The 18761-nt window shown below is 38.6% G+C and overlaps 1 protein-coding gene across 4 annotated transcripts in view; it reads right to left on the bottom strand.

Annotated features, from left to right (window-relative positions):
* The window catches only part of STAMBPL1 (STAM binding protein like 1), a 37124-nt gene that overhangs the window by 4183 nt on the left and 14180 nt on the right, over window positions 1–18761 (bottom strand). The window contains exons 2-10 of one of the 4 annotated variants that reach the window (XM_045024222.1): window positions 14553–14636; window positions 13084–13301; window positions 11793–11868; window positions 10120–10215; window positions 8109–8463; window positions 7476–7558; window positions 6111–6248; window positions 3930–4042; window positions 602–701 (exon numbers count right to left, since the gene is read on the bottom strand). In XM_045024222.1, coding sequence (XP_044880157.1) covers window positions 602–701; window positions 3930–4042; window positions 6111–6248; window positions 7476–7558; window positions 8109–8463; window positions 10120–10215; window positions 11793–11868; window positions 13084–13301; window positions 14553–14636 — 1263 coding nt within the window. Of the gene's footprint in view, window positions 1–601; window positions 702–3929; window positions 4043–6110; window positions 6249–7433; window positions 7559–8108; window positions 8464–10119; window positions 10216–11792; window positions 11869–13083; window positions 13302–14552; window positions 14637–18761 lie in introns of all 4 variants that reach the window. The other 3 variants (XM_045024221.1, XR_006581074.1, XM_045024223.1) reach the window with 3 other exon arrangements.

Below are 18761 nucleotides of genomic sequence, written 5' to 3'. Positions count from 1 at the left end.
ACCATTCCAATAACTATCACTGTAGATAATATGCTTCCAAAACATTCACATTACATCCAAAACTTTTGTTAAAACCAGTTAGAACCAAACATGTTTACAACATGACCTGTGGTTATGTCTTAACTTACCTCTGAGCTATATCACTTTATTTCACCCACAATTTACCAGGCCTCATTATCTTCAAGCCTAAATTTAAGTTCTCTACTTACATTTTAGCACAATTCTATTTAACATAAACAAACATCACTTTTACAGGTGACAGAAGCAAATGTCAGGCATGAATGGCTCTTAGAAGGAGGCATCAGGAATGCACCTGTCAGTTAGGAAAGAACCATGAACTACACATGGCCAAAGATATCAAAGGAAAAATATAGAGAAACCCAACCTAATGCTGGTATAACTTCTGCTTGCAGCACAGGCACTGGTGAGAATTTGAAGGGACTGATATTTTTCTAGAAGATAAGCTCTGGTTCAAACAGGAATTAATTCTGGGAAGTGCTATGGCCTATATTATACAGAAGTCAGACGATGATTACAATGATCACATCTTAGATTATTTTTTTGGAATATGTTAAGAATATTTTTAAAGTAATATACCTACATTAAATAGTCTAGGCTCCTTAGTATGTGGGTGAAACCCCTTCTTTTTACAAGCAGAAACTTCAAGCATGCCAGCATTAGTAAGTCTGAAGATCCCAGTGCTGGAAAGCAAAGAACAAAACTGACTTAAGGTTTGTAGCATTAAAAGAACTTGGTTCAAACAAGCATTAGTCAGTCAGTCAAACACAAGTTACTGGGTTCAATACGGAGTAAGTGGGTGAAATTTAATGGTCTCTGATGTACAGGAAATCAGATAAGATAATAAAATGGTCCTTTCTGGCATTAAAAGCTATGAGTCTATGAAGTAGAAAATATCCTGCCAGATACAGCTGATCTATACTCTGCTTTGAGTCTTTATTACTAGTAAAAAAGAAATTCTACAGAAGAACAAAGAGCCACCTGACTACAAATCAATTCACTTTGATTAATGTTCCTAAAACTGAATAAAAAATAGAACATCAGAAATACAAGTGGAGGGGCTGGTCCTATATAAACTCTTACTCAATGATTAGTTCCTACCTCACATGAGTGGGTACCTGAGTACTCCTTTGAGTACTGAGTTAGAAACATTGTTACACAAGGCTTTGGGCCCATCATTTCACATTTGATGTACAAACTTTTGCTGAAGACTATTACTTTTGTATGTCTGAGGAGAATAATGAAAGACCAATTCTTATCCCCTGCCCAAAGCCCATGCAGATCGGCCCTACTACATGTGCTGGAGGGGCAGGGAAAGGAGGAGAAACAGAATCCTGCCTACCCTCCACCACCCAGGTCATGGCACAGCCATGTTCCAGGTTGTTACTGCCACTTCTAGACCACAGGAGCCATCACAGCCAGCAATGCTTTTTGTACAGGGCAATTTTGTACAGGGGTTCCAGAGAGCTATATCTTTGCCACATGTAGGGGGTATGTGGAGACAGAATGTGTATGCTGGTTGTATTCCTTTAGCCACGATGAGTTAAGATAACATGCAGCTCCTGGGTAAAACTGCATTGCTAGTGATTACATACATGTGCTTTTTTATCATGGTCACACTTTAAGATTCTATTTATAAATTCAGCAAAGAGTCCTGTGGCACCTTATAGACTAACAGATGTATTGGAGCATGAGCTTTCGTGGGTGAATACCCACTTTGTCAGATACCCACGAAAGCTCATGCTCCAATACGTCTGTTAGTCTATAAGGTGCCACAGGACTCTTTGCTGCTTTTACAGATCCAGACTAACACGGCTACCCCTCTGATATTTATAAATTGTTTATAAAGGATTAATAACGGATTAATCAATGTTAGACATGAGTAAGACATGCAATAGATGTTAAAGCATAGCAGTAGAAGGTATTATAGATGTTTAAAAGCCATGATTACAAGCAATCTATTGACCTGCTCCATATGGCTATTTTTAAAAGCATGTAGGCATTGCTCCACTCAGCATTTCCTAAGGGTTAGATTCACAAGGGGGACATATGTGCCTATAGAGGAAGTTAGGTATCTATGTTCAACATTTAGGTGCCACTGGCATTCACAAAACCACCACTGACCTGAAGGCACCTTCATTTCTGCTGGTAGGCATGTGCCAAGCCTCCTAAATCCTGAAGCCACCCCACAGCTCACAAGCTGCTCATGCTTTAGCCCTGGCTGGTGGGATTCTCAAACTCAGGACCCGATTCGGTAGGTGTGCTACAATATACTCAACCTGCACAAAGACAGCCAGGAATTTTCAGGGCTTGCTGGCGTACACGGGTGCCCCAGAATGCCCCATAGCTCAGAAGGCTGCAATCCCCACTCTGCCTGATTTGGAGCAGGAACTTGAACCCAGCTCTCTCACCTCAGAAGTGAGTGCCCTAAACTTCACGTTATTCTGAGGCAGGTATCGCTCAATGGCTCCTGTTAGAGTGGTTACACTTTGTATAAATAACTACATATTTATTGGAGCAGGGACTTGAAATTGACTGGCCAACATCCCAGGTGTGTGCCCTAACCATTGGGATATACAGTCTCAGTCTCTTGCACTCATGTTGCCTCTAAAGGGAACCTGGAATAACAAATAACTTGGTTAGGACATGCACCTGGAACATGGGAGACCTACTCCACATCAGGCAGAGCAGAGATTAGAAAACAGGTCTCCCACATTCCAAGTGAACACCCTAATCCCTGGGTATGAACTATCATCAGTGGGGGAAGGAAGGTTCATTACTCTTGTTTTTGCTAGAAAAGGCTGACCATTCTTGGGCACCTAACTCCAGGAGAGGGGTCAAGCCTGTGAAGCTGGAGCACAGACAGGAGCCTCTGGCACCCAAGGGCACATATACTCTGCAATTAGCCACCTGCGGCTGGCCTGTGCCAGCTGACTCAGGCTCCTGGAGCTCGGGCTAAGGGGCTGTTTAATTGTGGTGTAGAAGTTCGGGCTCGGGCTACAGCCCAGGCTCTAGGAACCTGTGAGGTAGGAGAGTCCCAGAGCCTGGGCTGCAGCCTGAGCTCAAACATCTACACTGTACTTAAACAGTCTCTTAGCCCAAGCCCTGCTGACACAGGCCAGCTGCAGGTGGATCTGGGCCTTGAGCCCTGCCCTTTCTTTTGTATTTCACTCCTGGGTGTCTTAGGTGGCTCCCAGTTCAGTTTTCTGGCTTCTGATGCCTTTCTTAATGCCTAATTCGCCCCCCGAGGAGCCTGGATACCCAACTTGGGTGTGTGAATTCCAGGTACCATGGAGTTACACGTTGCAATGCTCAGCATTGCAATGCCTAAGCCCCTTGTGAATCCAGACCTTAGGCCTTGTAATGCCGAGAGGAGCAATGCTAACATACCTTTACAAATTTGGCCTGTAAAAAAATGTACTTGAAACAGCTTTGAGTAATTTATTTGTACTTTATAAACTATTGGTAAAACAGAACCTTAATATAAAGTGTGACTTATCTCTAGCCTCCCATCGCTTCAGTGTTTTTCATTAACAAGCTAAAAAACCTACACTATCCACCTTCTTCACTAAGGAGAGTGCAGTTTGAATTCTGTGAGACACCTGACAAGGAGATCCATGAAGTCTAGAACTACTACAGTCAAATGCAGTCATACCTACCAAGTGGAGTGGAGCATCAACATTTACAGAATTTTAAAATTAAATAGGAGACAAAGTGAAGTCAAATAACATTGCACACACAGGCTCACTGGAATGCAAGCCTAGATCAATTTAGAACACAAGGAAAAAAACCACAACCTTTTATCTCCTTCACCTTAGTTGACATTCAGATGCTGTTTTGCAGGTGATCTAGTTTTGAGATAGCAGGCTGGGAGGGATAGCTAAACATTACTTAGAAAAAACAGAACTCACTCATTATGTTTTGGTGAACAAACAATTGCAATAGCCTCTGGTAACATTAGCTGATAAGAACAATGAGTATGAAGATCAACACTGGATAAGAATGCAGTTTGTGTTGGATGCGTCTACAAAAAGAAAGGGAAAGCTCTGCATAGTGAAAGTATTTCTTAGTCAAGTCAAGGTCAAAAATCCATTCAAGAAGAAACAGGATTTTGTAACAAGAGAAAGTGTTAGCATTTCCCCCAGATTCAGTTTTTATTATTTGCTAGTAAACCTTAACTTTTCTATGGCACAACACACCTCTGAGGACAATTTTCATGAATGACTCAGCAATCCAAAGCTAAATGCTACAGTGTCAGGAGTAAATCCCTAATACCATGTGTATGAAGGCTTACATTGTCAGATTAATGTTCTTATGAAAGGAAACAAATCTAGATTGAAAAGGCATGTGTGAATATAACAAGATGGCAGACAGAGAGCAAAGGACTTAATTTAATTGTCCAAAATCCCTATAAGTGGGATCATACACCAACCACATCAAGTAGAAAGTAAAAATTAGAACATAATTGAAAGTAACTGTCATTAGAAGGTAAAAAGTGAATCAATACCTATAAGAAAATGGAAGCATGAAGGAGGTTGAAATTTTACATGGTGTTCACATTACATCACTGTCTTTGGTTCCAATGCAAACATGGATTTAATATGAAACTGACATAGCTGGGTGGCCCCAGTAAACCATTTTCCTGTCCCATGAAAATTTTCAAGTTAAAAAGAATAAAAAAAATCCTGACTCAAATCAGGACCAAAAATTGAAATCTCAAAAATGTTTGAGTCCTGAAACTCACCAAAATTATTCAGTTCAATTCAATTGAAATATTTTGTTTTGATATTTTAAAATGTTTTGTTTCCATTTAACAATTTTACACTATAAATTAAAATTTTTAAACAAAAAGTTACTCCAAAAGGAAAAACTGAACTTTTCTTAGAAAAAGTCAAAGTGGGATGTTTAAAAAAAACTTCATAAAACTTTGATTTAAATTTTTTTTCAAAATTGGAAATTCATCAGAACCGACCATTCCCCAAGAAGTTTCAGTTTTGACAATTTCGCATTTTCCAATAACAAAAAAAGTATAGTCAAAAAATTCCAGAGCAGCTATACAAATTCGTGATTTATACATCTGGGGTGCGCTTCTGATCTCAGATGCTCTGGCTTTCAGTGGAGCTATTCCCGATTTACAGTGGTATTTGAGATCACAATCAGGCCCCTGAACTCCAAAGAGGTCAGCCATTACTTCACCATTTATGATCTTAGTCATTAATGCACTAAGTCTTGGAAGTTCACTTTTGAGTTGATTTATTCATTTCCAAAGATATTTATGTTTAATGTTTCATTTTATATTTCATGGACTACAAGACTAGCCAAATTAGAAATAGAAAAAAAAAATCTAAGAGATAGTCTAACAAAACAGAGCCTGAAATTTCTTTTGCATGCAGGTTTCTTTTTGTCATGTTTACTATCTTAAAAAAAATCTTCTTCACTATTGATTTTTTAAAAAAATTATGTAACATACTCAGTCAAGTATTCTACTTCTTAATATTTATTTCACAACTCTTCTTCTCACCATGCCTGGAATAAACTCACAAAGCTCAAAACTGCTTGATCCAAACTCTGCAGTTTGAAAACCTGCAGGTAATGATTTTAGAAACAGGGCCAAATGGGCCAAATTCTGCACTGAATTCTATCTTGTACACACTAGGATTTTAAATGGCTGTCCGTCACCGTAGCAGCGGAGTGAATTCCATATAAAATCAATAGCAAAGTCCTAGTGGACTTTATGAAGTCTCTGTCTCTTTTCCTTTTGAGGATACATGTCAGACATGTAAATGGTATTGAATGAGGTGTATGTAAGATAGAATTTTGGGCCAAATTCTGCCAACAGACAGATCCTATTGTCTTAAATAGAAGTTGCACAAGCAAAACTGGCAAAGCAGCACTTTATTTCTAGGAAGCTGTAAAGAACAGCTTGTATCAGTGGATGACGTTGTGTCAAATCACGTCACCAGCACAAAAACTGAGAGAGAAAATTAGTTTAAATAATGCAAATTATTTCTTTAAACTGAGGTTTCCAGTGCTGGTTCTGTATATCCTGTCTAGCCAATACAGAGAAGTCAACATCCACAAGGCATACATACATGGATCCACCCCAAAGTGAGGAGAGTGTGTTGATCCTGAACGCTGAATAATTCTTCCACATTCTCCATGTCGCAGTAATCCGGTCCTGCAGACTGCTTTGGCACTATTACATGGGTAATAGTAAATTCATTGTGTGTCTGTAAAACACATGGTAGGAAGATGACTTGAATTAATGGTCTTCTAATGAACAAATGCCAAACATGAATCGGAGGACATAAAGGGTCAGATCCTCAGCTGCTATAAGTTGCAGTAGCTCCACTGAGTTTAATTAAACTATGCCAGTTTACACCAGCTAAGAATCTGGCCAGCATTTCATCACAGCAATAGACAGAGAAGCAACAAACGTATTTGAAATGTGTATACACAGAAAAATGTTAAAAGGAGAGATGATGTCTGTTAAGAATGAAAGCAAGAGAGTTAAAAATACGATTACTTTCTTTGAAGCTTAGAAACACAACATGCTTCCCTGTTTTTATTATTCTTGGTTTTTATGTGTGTCTAACGCACTTTGAACTTCTTTGTACTTGCCTGTCTGTGCATCAGGATCAGTGGTGCTATCCCTCCTGCTCTGGGAGCAATCTGATAATTAAGTACTGCTGCAAAGTTAGCTAATTGACCACTAAACATTATCTAGGATATAGGCAAAAACAAACAGCAGTGATTTTTGTTTTATTTGCTGACAGTGGTGGATCTTTTTTTTAAGAATTTGATAACATCCACCAATAGCTTCTAACATTTTTAATATCCAGTTTTCCTGTAACTAAACCTCATTTTGTTTGATGAATACCAGGGAATGTTCTTGAAAAATCCTGTAGTGGAGGTTAATTGTACAGCTTACCAACAGTAGATGACCACAATAACTACGGAGACTTAAAATCAAATAGGTCTGTAATAATGCAAACAGCAGACCACAATTCAATAAAATAATCTTATGGATTTGTAAGATTATTTTATAAAGTTAATTACATTACACACGGAGGGCTTGTCTCTACTACTGCTTAAGTCAATGTATGTTATGTCACTCAGGGGTGTGAAAAAAGCCACCCACCTGAGTGACACTCTCCTACCAACACAGATTCCACCTCTCGTTGAGGGGGAGTAATTATGCTGATGGGAGAGCGCTCTCCCGTCGACATAGTGTATCTTCACCAGATGTGCTACAGCAGTGCAGTTGCATCAAGGCAGCTATGCCAATGTAGCACGGTAGTGTAGACTAGCCCTTACACTTCAGATCTGCTTTTGCTTTGATATCAGTTCATTACAGGAAAATACAGTACTATCAAAAGTGCCTTCCCCATACAAATGTGAAAGTTCAACTGTACCAGTTTTCCACAGAGAATTCCACATGTCTCTATTCCTCTTACTGTATTTGCCTCCGCTAGCAGCAGAAATTTGTGACAAAGATCTGTGGGTAAAACTACACCTCGGAGTGCTTCAGCCACTTGATCTAATAAACAAGGAGAAAGGGCATTTATAATTTAGTCTTCAGTGCAAAATTTTCTAAGGTAACAGGTTTACACAGTTAAAGATCAACTGAACTGACTTACATAGGGGAGTGCCATACTTGCCACAAAGAAGTTTTGGTTCAGAATAATATAGAACTTTACAGAGCATGACCTTTCTTCTATTAGATGTACATCAAAGAATACAAAATGTTAACTGGCTTGCATTCACTAAGGCAGTGAACTAGCACTACTTCCTGGTCCAAATTTTCAGAAGAACTCTAAAAATGCAACCACAGTGGACCTGGTCCTGCTCCTACAGCAATTGGGCCTGATGTCTGCAGGCCTAGCTATTTGAACTTGTAGGTGTGAAATGGGTAATCTCAGATGTACGTATCCATTTTAGGTGAGGGTAATGCACAGACCCACACATATTCCAGGAACATTTGGTCCTCCATGTCAGAGAAAGCTACAATGAAATAAACACATGCAGGTCGATATCATATAGTATGTTAGGAGAGGAAGAGGAGCATTACAGCCCAACTGAACACTTACTCTGAACAGTGCTTAAAGTGGCTGCTGGCTTTAAGGCCTGGTTTACTGGAGGAGACTGTCCAGCAGAAACAGAGGCATCACTCTTACTGGCTTTCTCAGAAAATGTGGTAGATAAGGAGTTATTCTGATGCATAGAAATGCAAGACAACACACTTCCATCAATCTGCTCAGACATAACCATATTCTCTTTAATTTTCTGATCTCGGGCTAGTTCTTGCTTCTTAAGCTGATCTTCAAAGAACTGAAACTGCTCTGTTTCAAGCTGCTGTTGTCGCATCTGCGCAATTCTCTTCTTTTCTGCTTCTATCAACCTCTGCTGCTCCAGGTTCTTTAAGAATTCAGCTTTACACTTGTTCTGCAACGTATGTAAATAAAGTGGTCAGGTCCTTTAGACAATGTTAAAAGCGTCACAAAATGGTGAGGGGAAAGCTAACTGATTAACTAGTTATTATCAGACAATAACGACACTGTTTGGAATACGTTAGCCACACAGCCCAATACAATTGTGCCCACAGAAGTGCTCTAAAATAATAAACATGATGTACTTAGGGATAGAGGACAGAGATCTCCCATTTTGCACACCTCTGATACATTATGCATTTACCTCAGTATTAATAGTATTTGCCATTGACCCACTTATATTTTAGCAGAAATAATTAGTCTAAAAAAAGTCAGTTTTGAATAGGGGGGGTAAAGGGAGGAGGCACAAACAAGCCTTTATCATCCAGGACACATTTATCTTCAGGTGGATTTCACAGCACAGTTCTCTCTCTGGCACCTTCTCCTGCCCTTTTCCATTCTTCACTTCAATTTCCCTTGGGCTGCTTCCATGAAACCTAGGGTATGTCTACACTTAAACCACTGCACAGACCCTCACTTCAATGAAAGGGGGATTCTCCCATCGCTGTAGTTAATCCACCTCCCCGAGAGGCAGTTGCTATGTTGAAGGAAGAATTCTTCCATTGACTAGTACTGTCTACACCAGGTGATAGGTCATCATAGCTATGCCTCTCGGGGGTGTGGAGCTATGCCAATGTAAGTTTTCAAGGAGATCAACCCTTAACCTTGCATTGTATGGATTTTTCCACACTACTTATTGTTCTGTCTCGGTCACATAGGTCCTCACTGTACTCGCATCTCCCCCCAGCTCCCCAACACCAACTGCTATTCCACAAACTGCAGGGAACTTTCAGGTTCCAACATTCCTTCTCCACTTCTGTTAAAGAGACAGCAACACAAACTTTCAGAAGCAAGTTAAAATATAGATACTTAATCAATAACCAACAAACAAAACAAAATAAAACCTCACAAACAAATCATAAATGGGAACTTGGATTCTTATTCCAAATTCTAGGAGAAACATTATAGGAGAAAGAACAGTGTTCCTTACTTCCTCTACCTCTTTCCATTACAAGATTTTGAACTACAAATCCTACTCTCAGTGACTTTATTACACAAAGTGGGAATATGACTATCAGCCCTTAATAGTTACTTAAATACACTCACGAGTCGACCAGAACCTAGCCTAACTTTGTACCTTTCATAATGCCTTGATGGATGTCAGAGTTCAGGGGAATACTAGTTGTGTTGTGGTCTAATTTTGCTTTTTCTTCAGGGAAAAGGAGCCGATTCAAATACTCATTAGTACAGTATCTGACTTTATCAAATAAAATAGTATTAACCAAACTGCAACAGAGGCTTTTTCTACAAAAGATAAAGACAGCCAAACATTAAGCATTTCTATTAAGTAAATACTAAAATATTTACATATTTATTTCTATATAATCACACATACACATCACTTATTTTCAAATAAACTGCTTTATTAGAAGTTCAAAAGACGCAGTTTCTAGTAGTGCATAAACAATTGTAAAATTTTGAGGTTTTGCTCATACAACTGCTTTTTTATTTGAATTTTGATTACGTAATATTTATAACTACCTGATTAAATAAGTAAACATTCATATGAAAAATGCTTTAAAAATTAAATGTGAATTCAGATAAGACTTACTTTGTCTTGCATATATTCTTGGTATTCTGCACTATATTTCTTTAAAAGATCCTTCTTCAATTCATCTGTCCTTGGAAATGCAACCTCTTTCAGTTTCTTTTAGGTTTGGGGGTAGGGGGAAAGGGGAGGAGAAATAAAAAAAAATTAAACTGATTTCCTGCCTTCGAAACAAAAACAAACAAACAATTAGCTGGGAAGGAAAACCAGCTGGAAGGCAGATTTAAAAAGTCAATCATTTCAAAACAAAGTTAAAAATACTAATTACAGGCATGTCAAATATATAAGGCCATGTCCATACCTGTTATCAATTGGCACAGTCCATTGAAGCTATGCCAGTTTACACCAACTGAGATCTGGCCAACAGATTTCTTATAGAAAAGGAAAATCACTTTTCCAACCAGTCTGAGGCACAAATAACATTTGACAAATGGCATTACTGGCTCAGGTGAAATTTGTTTCTAGGTTTCAGATCAGCTTTGGCCCAGATCCTGCAACGAGCTGTCTGGGATGAGCCTAGATGGGACTCCACTCAGATGTAGGGTTCTGCTTGTGGAGAGTTCACCACAGGAATGGGGTCTTTGATATTACATGTTTCAAGACCTTAATTTAAAGTACTTAAGAATGTACTTAATCCCATGATTAACAGAACTAAAGCACATGTTTGGTCACCTCTCCTGAATGCTTTTCTGACTCAAGGCCCAAGGCAGAATAAGAATTGGAAGAAAATTATGTGGACCAAGCCTCAAAAGGAACCTTATTAAATGTATTAAACTTACAAAGATAGACCTCAATCACATGGCACTTTATATATACTTGCTTAGTTTTACTCACATAAGTACTTCTATTGAGTTCAATAGCTTGGGCCCATAATTATTGGGGTGTTTAAATAATTCAAACAAACTGGAAAATTTAACATCAGTGTAGCATTTTGCCAGATGAATCTGAGTATATACAAATCAGTGCATTGCCCCCTTCTGGAATCACTTGGAATACACTGTGGAATGGCAGCATGAGGCACAAGGTTCTGCTAGAAGAGACAGTTTTCCATATTTCAGTGAATATTAATGGATAATTTCAGGTGTTTTAAACTAAGGAGGGAACTAATTAAAAAATTCATCCATTAATTAAAGCAATGATGAAACCAATATAGTTCTGTAGAAATTGGGGAAAAATTAAAAGGAAACGGAGTACATATTTTAGTGTTAAAGAAAGCAGAAAATACTTTGGCTTATCAGCACATGTTAAGTAGATAATATACAGTTCACTAATAATTCCAAATGTTCCTCCGGCATTCAGAGGTCAAGCTAGTTTCTACTGAAGTCAAGGGTCATTCACTTAAATGGAAGCAGGATGAGATCCTAAATGCTTTTAAATTAAGGTATTTAAAATATATGTATCCTTTATAAACAGATTTAACTAAGTGTCGAACAATTCATATACTATTGGCTCTGTTCAGTGATACCAATTAATTCACATTTTAGGAGTTGCAATTAGAATCCCAGCAATGATCAAGTGACTAAACTGAAATGAAACTTTGTTGCTAATGGAGCTAGTTATAAGAATTTAGTCTTGGTAGGCTGAATTGGTTCCGAATGTATCTGTTAGTTCTGGGGAAAGAACAATACAGTTACTGAGAGAGCAATTTGAGAAATGCCAGGAAAAAGCAAACCTACCTTCATGATATCCTGTTTTTCTGGTACTGCACATTGCTGATAGTCTCGGTGACTAGGCAGCTTTTCTACAAATAAACTAGAAAATTAAACACACACATTTTCCCCCTTATTAGCCAAAGGAAGATCCACAACAGCTTTTATGTTGGGAGGAAAACAAGTTTTGCATATCACAGATGTTGAACACTGCATTCCAATTTGATTTATAGCAGTTTTCTATGCTTTCACAGGTTTAAACCAGTCACTGAAATTACAGCACAAATCTTAACCCCCACTATATTATTTTCTGTAGGTGGATGCACCTTTCCTTGTTCTTTAGTAGCAATGGGTAATAACAGGACTGCCTAACACATGGCACCAGAAATCACCATGCTGGGCACTAGCTAGCCTTTGTAACCAGATCTTATCAGCATCATTCTTGTCTTTCCATCCCCCTTTCACTCTGAACACACTTGTTAGGTCTTATTTAAGATCTTCAGGCCAGTGAATGTCCTTTATTCTATGTTTGTTCATGGATTGAGCCTCCACGAGCTACTGCAATGCAAATAATAATAATGATAACGTGCCAAAGGTGTAGGAGAGAAGGCTGCCAACAGAGGAAGTCTCTGTAGAGACTTCATGTGAAGTCATGCATGTCATACTGACATGCACTAATGCAGCTCACTTTTAACCAGACCAACCTGTGCTATAAGGTGAAACAAATTATTATATAGAACAGACAGAATCAATCACTATTGTGCACGTAGGATGCACACTGGATACCCCTGTTTACAGCCACCCATAGCTTTCTGAAAAGTTCATCTTCCAGAATAGAAATTTCCTGGCCCTCTCTGTTCCCAAAAGTTGCCTGTGTTTGTTGCTTTTGTTTGTTGTTGTTTTTAAACAATGTCTGAACAAACAAACAGGATACCAAAGTGAGGGAAATTCCCCCTCATTATTATATATTTAACTTTTTGTAAAGCTCTACAGCCTAAGTGGCTGCTTAGAAAGTTTAAATCTGGTGTGGACTTAGCTGTCAATTAGGAAGTAACTGAGTGTTCTAGTGAAATCTGCTTTTGATTTGATGGAGTTATGAACTTTTGAAAAAAAAATCACATGCTAAGTATGCACAGGACACTTTGCAATGGCTTATTCATTCAGGGACAGACTCTGTCTAGCCTTTGTGTGGAAGAATAGTAGAATGAGGGAGTAAAAAGCCACTCTTTTTGTGTCTATTTGATGGCTGGGCGAAATTACCAAATCAATCTATCCATCAGAATCATTAAGGTAAAAAAACCTACAGATTATTCCTTACGTTATAAATTTATTATAAAGAACAAAAGCATTCTCCAGGTTTCCTTCCTCCAGATATACAGATGCCATGCGCTCCATCTCTACTCCGGATCTAAAGTAACGACGTGGCGTAATATCCTCATTGATTGTGATGTTACATGCAAGCTTGCTTAAGGCACGTACTCGCTCCTCTGGGCTCACTGAAACATCTGTGTGGTCAGGCATAGCTGCTAACTTTTTCTGAAAAACAAGCAACACATCACAGATTACATTTCACCTTGGACAGCTGACCCCATTCATACATGACCTTCTTCAAGACACTGTGGGAAATTTAAATTTAAATCAATAAATTAATTAAATCAAATCAAATCAAATCAATAAATAACCACAAATGCTAGTAAGAATGAAAAAACTTTATCATGCTTCTTAAATAGCATTAAAAACAATGAATAAATTATATTAAAAGCACAAAAGTTGTGAAACAAGATAAAGATAAAATTAAATTAACCAGAGTGAAACAAATAAAAGAATAAGCCTGATTTGGCAGTTTCCTAGATTTCCCAAGATATGAATTCCCATAAAGTGTCCCATTTTTATAGACATTTAAAGTATTCTACCTAGGCCTGATTTACACTTGGAACTTACACAGGCACAGCTACATCTCCTAAGGGTATGAAAAATCCACAAATTGGAGAGATGTAGCTATGCCATCACCCCCCTTCTCCCCTCCTTCTGTTGACCTAGCTATCACCTCTCAGGGACATGCAGTACCTCCAGCAAGGAGAGAAGCCCTCCTGTTGGCATAGGTTGTGTCTACACTGGAAATGCTACAGCAGCGCTGTGGCTGTAGAATTTCAAGTGCAGGCACCACTGGATATAATGTTTACTACTGGGTGTAGCTTAACTGATGACAGCAGTCAGAATTTGCAGGATCACACCAGAAGTTCATTTCAGTGTTAACTTTACAGATTAAAGCATTCATTTACAGCTGAATAAACTAAAGCTATTTAACAGGACAGGAAGAGAAGCCAGCAAGAAAAGCCATGAACTCATGTTCTAAAAGGTTTAATACATTTTCTCTTTCATACCGTTACTTAAAACAATTTTGATTACATTCCTGAATGAAACTGCTGCTGAGAAACTGCTTCACCTTATTATATTTTAAAGGCTTCAGTCTTTCAATTCAGAATGTGTATACAAACACACACCCAGAGGAAGTACACAGTAACTAAAAGAGGGAGAAACCCAACAAATCAAATGTATTCAACATAATATTTTAGAAAAATATTTAAATTCCAGCGTGCTACACTCCATACGAAGGGGCAGCTGGGCAGAGAATAAGGGTGGTAGCAGGAAAGGTGGTTAGAACCTTGGAAAAACCCTTGAGCTGGCGGTCAGCACAACTAAACTAGTGTGGGTGGTGTCAGATAGTTTGCTGCTTTTTTGAAACTCTGGATGCCAAAGCATTAAATATCAAAATGTAATACATACCAATGAACTAACAGTGAATGGCTGTTCCATGTTGCCCACGGTCTGCAAACCAAGAAGATTACTATTTCTTTTCAATCTCTCCATCTGGTCACAAAGAACAAAATGGGGGGGGGTGCAGGGGAGGAGGGCGGGAAAAAAAATCAATGTAATGTTCAGTGCTAGTAGTAAATTACCCCCCCCACACACCCCCCCCCGGCCCATGAGTCATGGTTTAATGGGCAAAGAGGAACTTCAGTACAAATATTCTGATTGTCGCCATGTGCTAACATGAAATATGACAATGAAGTCATTTTAACTGGAAATGTCTTCAAACATCTTGTTCTTACGCCATGCCAAGTACCGTAACAGTTTAAAATCGAACACAACACAAACAAGTCAAATTGTGCATTTTAATAAACATGTTACTACAGGTGGCCTCAGTATATAATAGTATATTAAGTAGTTTTAAAATAAATTGATTTCATATTTTGTTAAGTTGTAATTTAAATGATAAACTAGTACTTTTCAAACACTAAGTGGGGGGGGGGGGAGAAAGAGTCCAAATCAAAAGTTCAGAGGCTAATAAGTGCATTTGTTTTTCCATCTGCATATGCCATGGTAAATGTATCTATGTACAGTGTGAATTTGAGCACTTTTTTCTAGCAGATCTATAATTATAAATTAAATCAGGCAACTGTCCTATCTCAATATGGAAACTACATGTTTAGTAACTAAAAGTATATGAAATCTTTCTAGCACTATTTGAACCATCTAGCACTGGTTAATTGCAAGAAGTGATCGAAAATTGCACTCAGCATGTAAGAGATGAGAGTTAACACAACCCGTCAGTAAAGGCAAATAGTAACAAGTAAAGGCAAATATTTAAAAGTGCTGGGGCCATCAACAAAAACTGCTTCTGACAAGGAAATGATTCATTAAGTTATACTTTAATACGAATCTGAATCTGGTAAGGTGGGCGCTCTAATTCCTAACACTTCAGTGCTCAAGCTAGAAGATTGGTCTTGAATGTCAAAGGTTTTGTGCAATATAGAAAATGCACATTACAAACATCTAAAGGCTAGACTGGTTCATCACAGAAGCCCCAGACTCAGAGGAGTTGCAGCAAAGACTTAATGTGGACTTCTCCCTCTCTGGAGGCTAGTCTGAACCCTGGCAGAAATTAGAGCAGCTCCTAGGGCTGTTTTTCTGTGCCTTTTTACAAAGAAATAATTAGTTATGTTTTCTGTGACTCCACTACTTCCTGTCTTTGCCTCCCAAAGGCTAATCATATATATTAGGTCAGCCTTTAGTTTTAACCATTATCTTAACCATTTTAGAGTCAACAATTTCATCCCAGTTATTAACTGGCCAGTTTTCTTTTTTGTTTTGTTTCCTCCTTGATTTACTCGTAAATTCCTTTACTAATCCACTTATTCTCTTTGATTAGATAACTAATTCTACATTGTTGCAGTCATTATAATTACCTAATAAGTCTTACTGACTATATATTCTTGCTTGGGTCCATCCCCACTTTTTCCACTGCCAGACCTGGTTCTTTTTACAATCATTGCTAAGTGTGCTACGAGCCTGTGAATTGGATTTTAAGGCCTAAATTTTCAAGCAGATGTGTGCATAATACTTGCATGCTTTTGCAGTGCTACTTTGAAAACTGGATCCAAAATGTAAATTTGGTTCACTCGCATTTACTGTTGTATGTACACCCCCAAAAATGGTTCTATTCTAGAGACTCTAAACTTCAGCCAAATTAAAATTCTCAGGACAGGACATTAGAAACACGACGATGAAACCTGATTGTAATATGATGCTTCCTGTTTCATGTGAGACTCTCCTATTATATGTAACAGTGAAAATGTGCTCCATATACTAACATGGAATACTATAAGCAGTGAAATTTCTTTTCAAGAATAAACCATGTTCCTGTAATGAGTTAGGTATGATTGTTACATGAAGTGTTTGCATCCAAAGGGCAACATTAAAAAAAATCCACCAAATTTTATAAAGCAAGAAGTTTTGCTACATGTTGCAAAGAGGGACCTTTTCTTTTACACAACCTAGATATAAAATGCAGAAGTCAATTTATTCAGGGGAAATTTTGAATTCTGTTAACTAAAAAAGATCACCTTAACATGAACAGATTTTACACAAGGGAATTTAATCATCTTCCAATCAATCACAATAGCCCTCAGCTAAGTGAGAGGTTTTTTTGTTTGCTTTGTAACCCTAGTGACAAGCCACTAAGGTCTCCAGATTTATTGTTCAAAGTGTTACTTTGTCATGTTTCCTGGCTCAGTCTTTACCACTGCTAGCACTGTTCAAGAAGCTGTACTGTGACTTCAATACACAGTTCCGTAATGAAATTAAAAAAAAAAAAAGAAATCCACGGTAGCTGCTGGTACCTTGGAAAATCACACACACACACACACACACAAAATTGGGAAAGGGAGAATGCCAGAATACTGCCTAATCCTGCTTTGTAGAACAGACCCTTGAGGCCACAGCAGCTGGGCACAACATGCTACTTGCTCTAACACAGGGGTCAGCAGCCTTTCAGAAGTGGTGTGCCGAACCTTCATTTATTCTCTGATTTAAGGTTTCATGTGCCAGTAATACATTTTAACGTTTTTAGAAGGTCTCTTTCTATAGCTCAGTAGTGTGGAGGGATAGCTCAGTGGTTTGAGCATTGGCCTGATAAACCCAGGATTGTGAGTTCAATCCTTGAGGGGGCCGTTTGGGGATTGGTCCTGCTTTGAGCAGGGGGTTGGACTAGATGATCTCTTGAGGTCCCTAATAATCTATGATCTTAATATACAACTAAACTATTGTTATATGTAAAGTAAATAAGGTTTTTAAAATGTTTAAGAAGCTTCATTTAAAATTAAATTAAAATGTAGAGCCCCCCCGACCAGTGGCCAGAACCCAGGCAGTGTGAGTGCCACTGAAAATCAGCTCGCGTGCCGCCTTCGGCACCCGTGCCCTAGGTTGCCTGCGCCTGCTCTAACATATACCAAGGGCTAAAGGGGCCCTTGGCCAGCTCCATGCAGACCCACTCAGCTCAGCCAGACTATTGGAACTACAGTACTGTAGACAGTGTCAAGAATCAGGAAGAAAATAACGGGAGACAAGGAACTCATTTTCATAAGCTTTTCTACCCCTGCGGCCCCACAGTTTCCCTTTGGGGAGATGGAGAAGTATTTTTTGATCTTCAGCATGAAAGACAGAATCCAGTCTTCTTTGATTTATGTGGCACAGAAAGCAAATGCCTCTGAAGGATCAAAACTTACTACAATATATATTCATGTTAAAATAAAGAGTATGAAATCACTCCCTCCTTCACTTACCTGTCAAGTCCCAAGCTCAATATTTTGTGTTTTCTGTGTATCTGCAGATTCAACCTATAAAATGTGATCAAATCCTGAACCAAATAGTCCTTACTTAGGAAATCCCTCACTGGAGACAACAGACATTTTACCTGTGCAAGGACTTCAGTGTCTCATCTATTATGCAGGAACTAATTATTAATTTTAAGTCTACCCCTGCTACATTTCTATTATTTTTCAAAAGCATTACTGTTCACTCTTTAAGGAACTGAGGAAGTATGGGGGCAGGGGGGAAAGAAACTGATCAGGATAGATATCAGAAACGAGCATTTACCTTGGATCAAAAATAGTATTTCCCATCCCACACAACCAACCTTAAACAACAAGTGAAACACTCCAATAAGTCTGTTAAACAAACAAAAACAAAAAACCTGTGCATGAGCATGTGTCTGAGATAAAATCTGTATTACAACGAACTGCTTGAGGGATAAAGTAGATCAAATTTCATTTTAAAAACATTTTTCTCCTTATAAAATGTAGAAGTTCATTAAAGAAGTTGCCAGTTCAGGAGAAGGACAATTTTTTCATAACTAGGTTACTGGCCTGAATCCAACATGGGTCAGTGGTGACAATGTACCACCACGGCTTTAGCGGTTTCCTCCACTCTTACTAGCCAGGCTGAAGCACACTTCTACCCTGAGCCACACCCCCTACTGCCCCATCTCCCATTGCTTTCGCCCAAAGCTCCCAGTCTCCTGAGGGCTGAACACTGAGCCAACCACAATGCCAACCACCACTAAATGAATCAATCAGTGCTGCTCTGCTCCCACCCAATAAATCATTTTATGTTGGCTTCACATATGGAACCCTCTGCTGAAGAAGAACAGAGGTT

The sequence above is a fragment of the Mauremys mutica genome, chromosome 7, assembly GCF_020497125.1.
Source record: "Mauremys mutica isolate MM-2020 ecotype Southern chromosome 7, ASM2049712v1, whole genome shotgun sequence".
NCBI lineage: Eukaryota > Metazoa > Chordata > Testudines > Geoemydidae > Mauremys > Mauremys mutica.
Note: the sequence above shows the minus strand (reverse complement) of the source record. Positions and strands in the feature narration are given on the sequence as shown.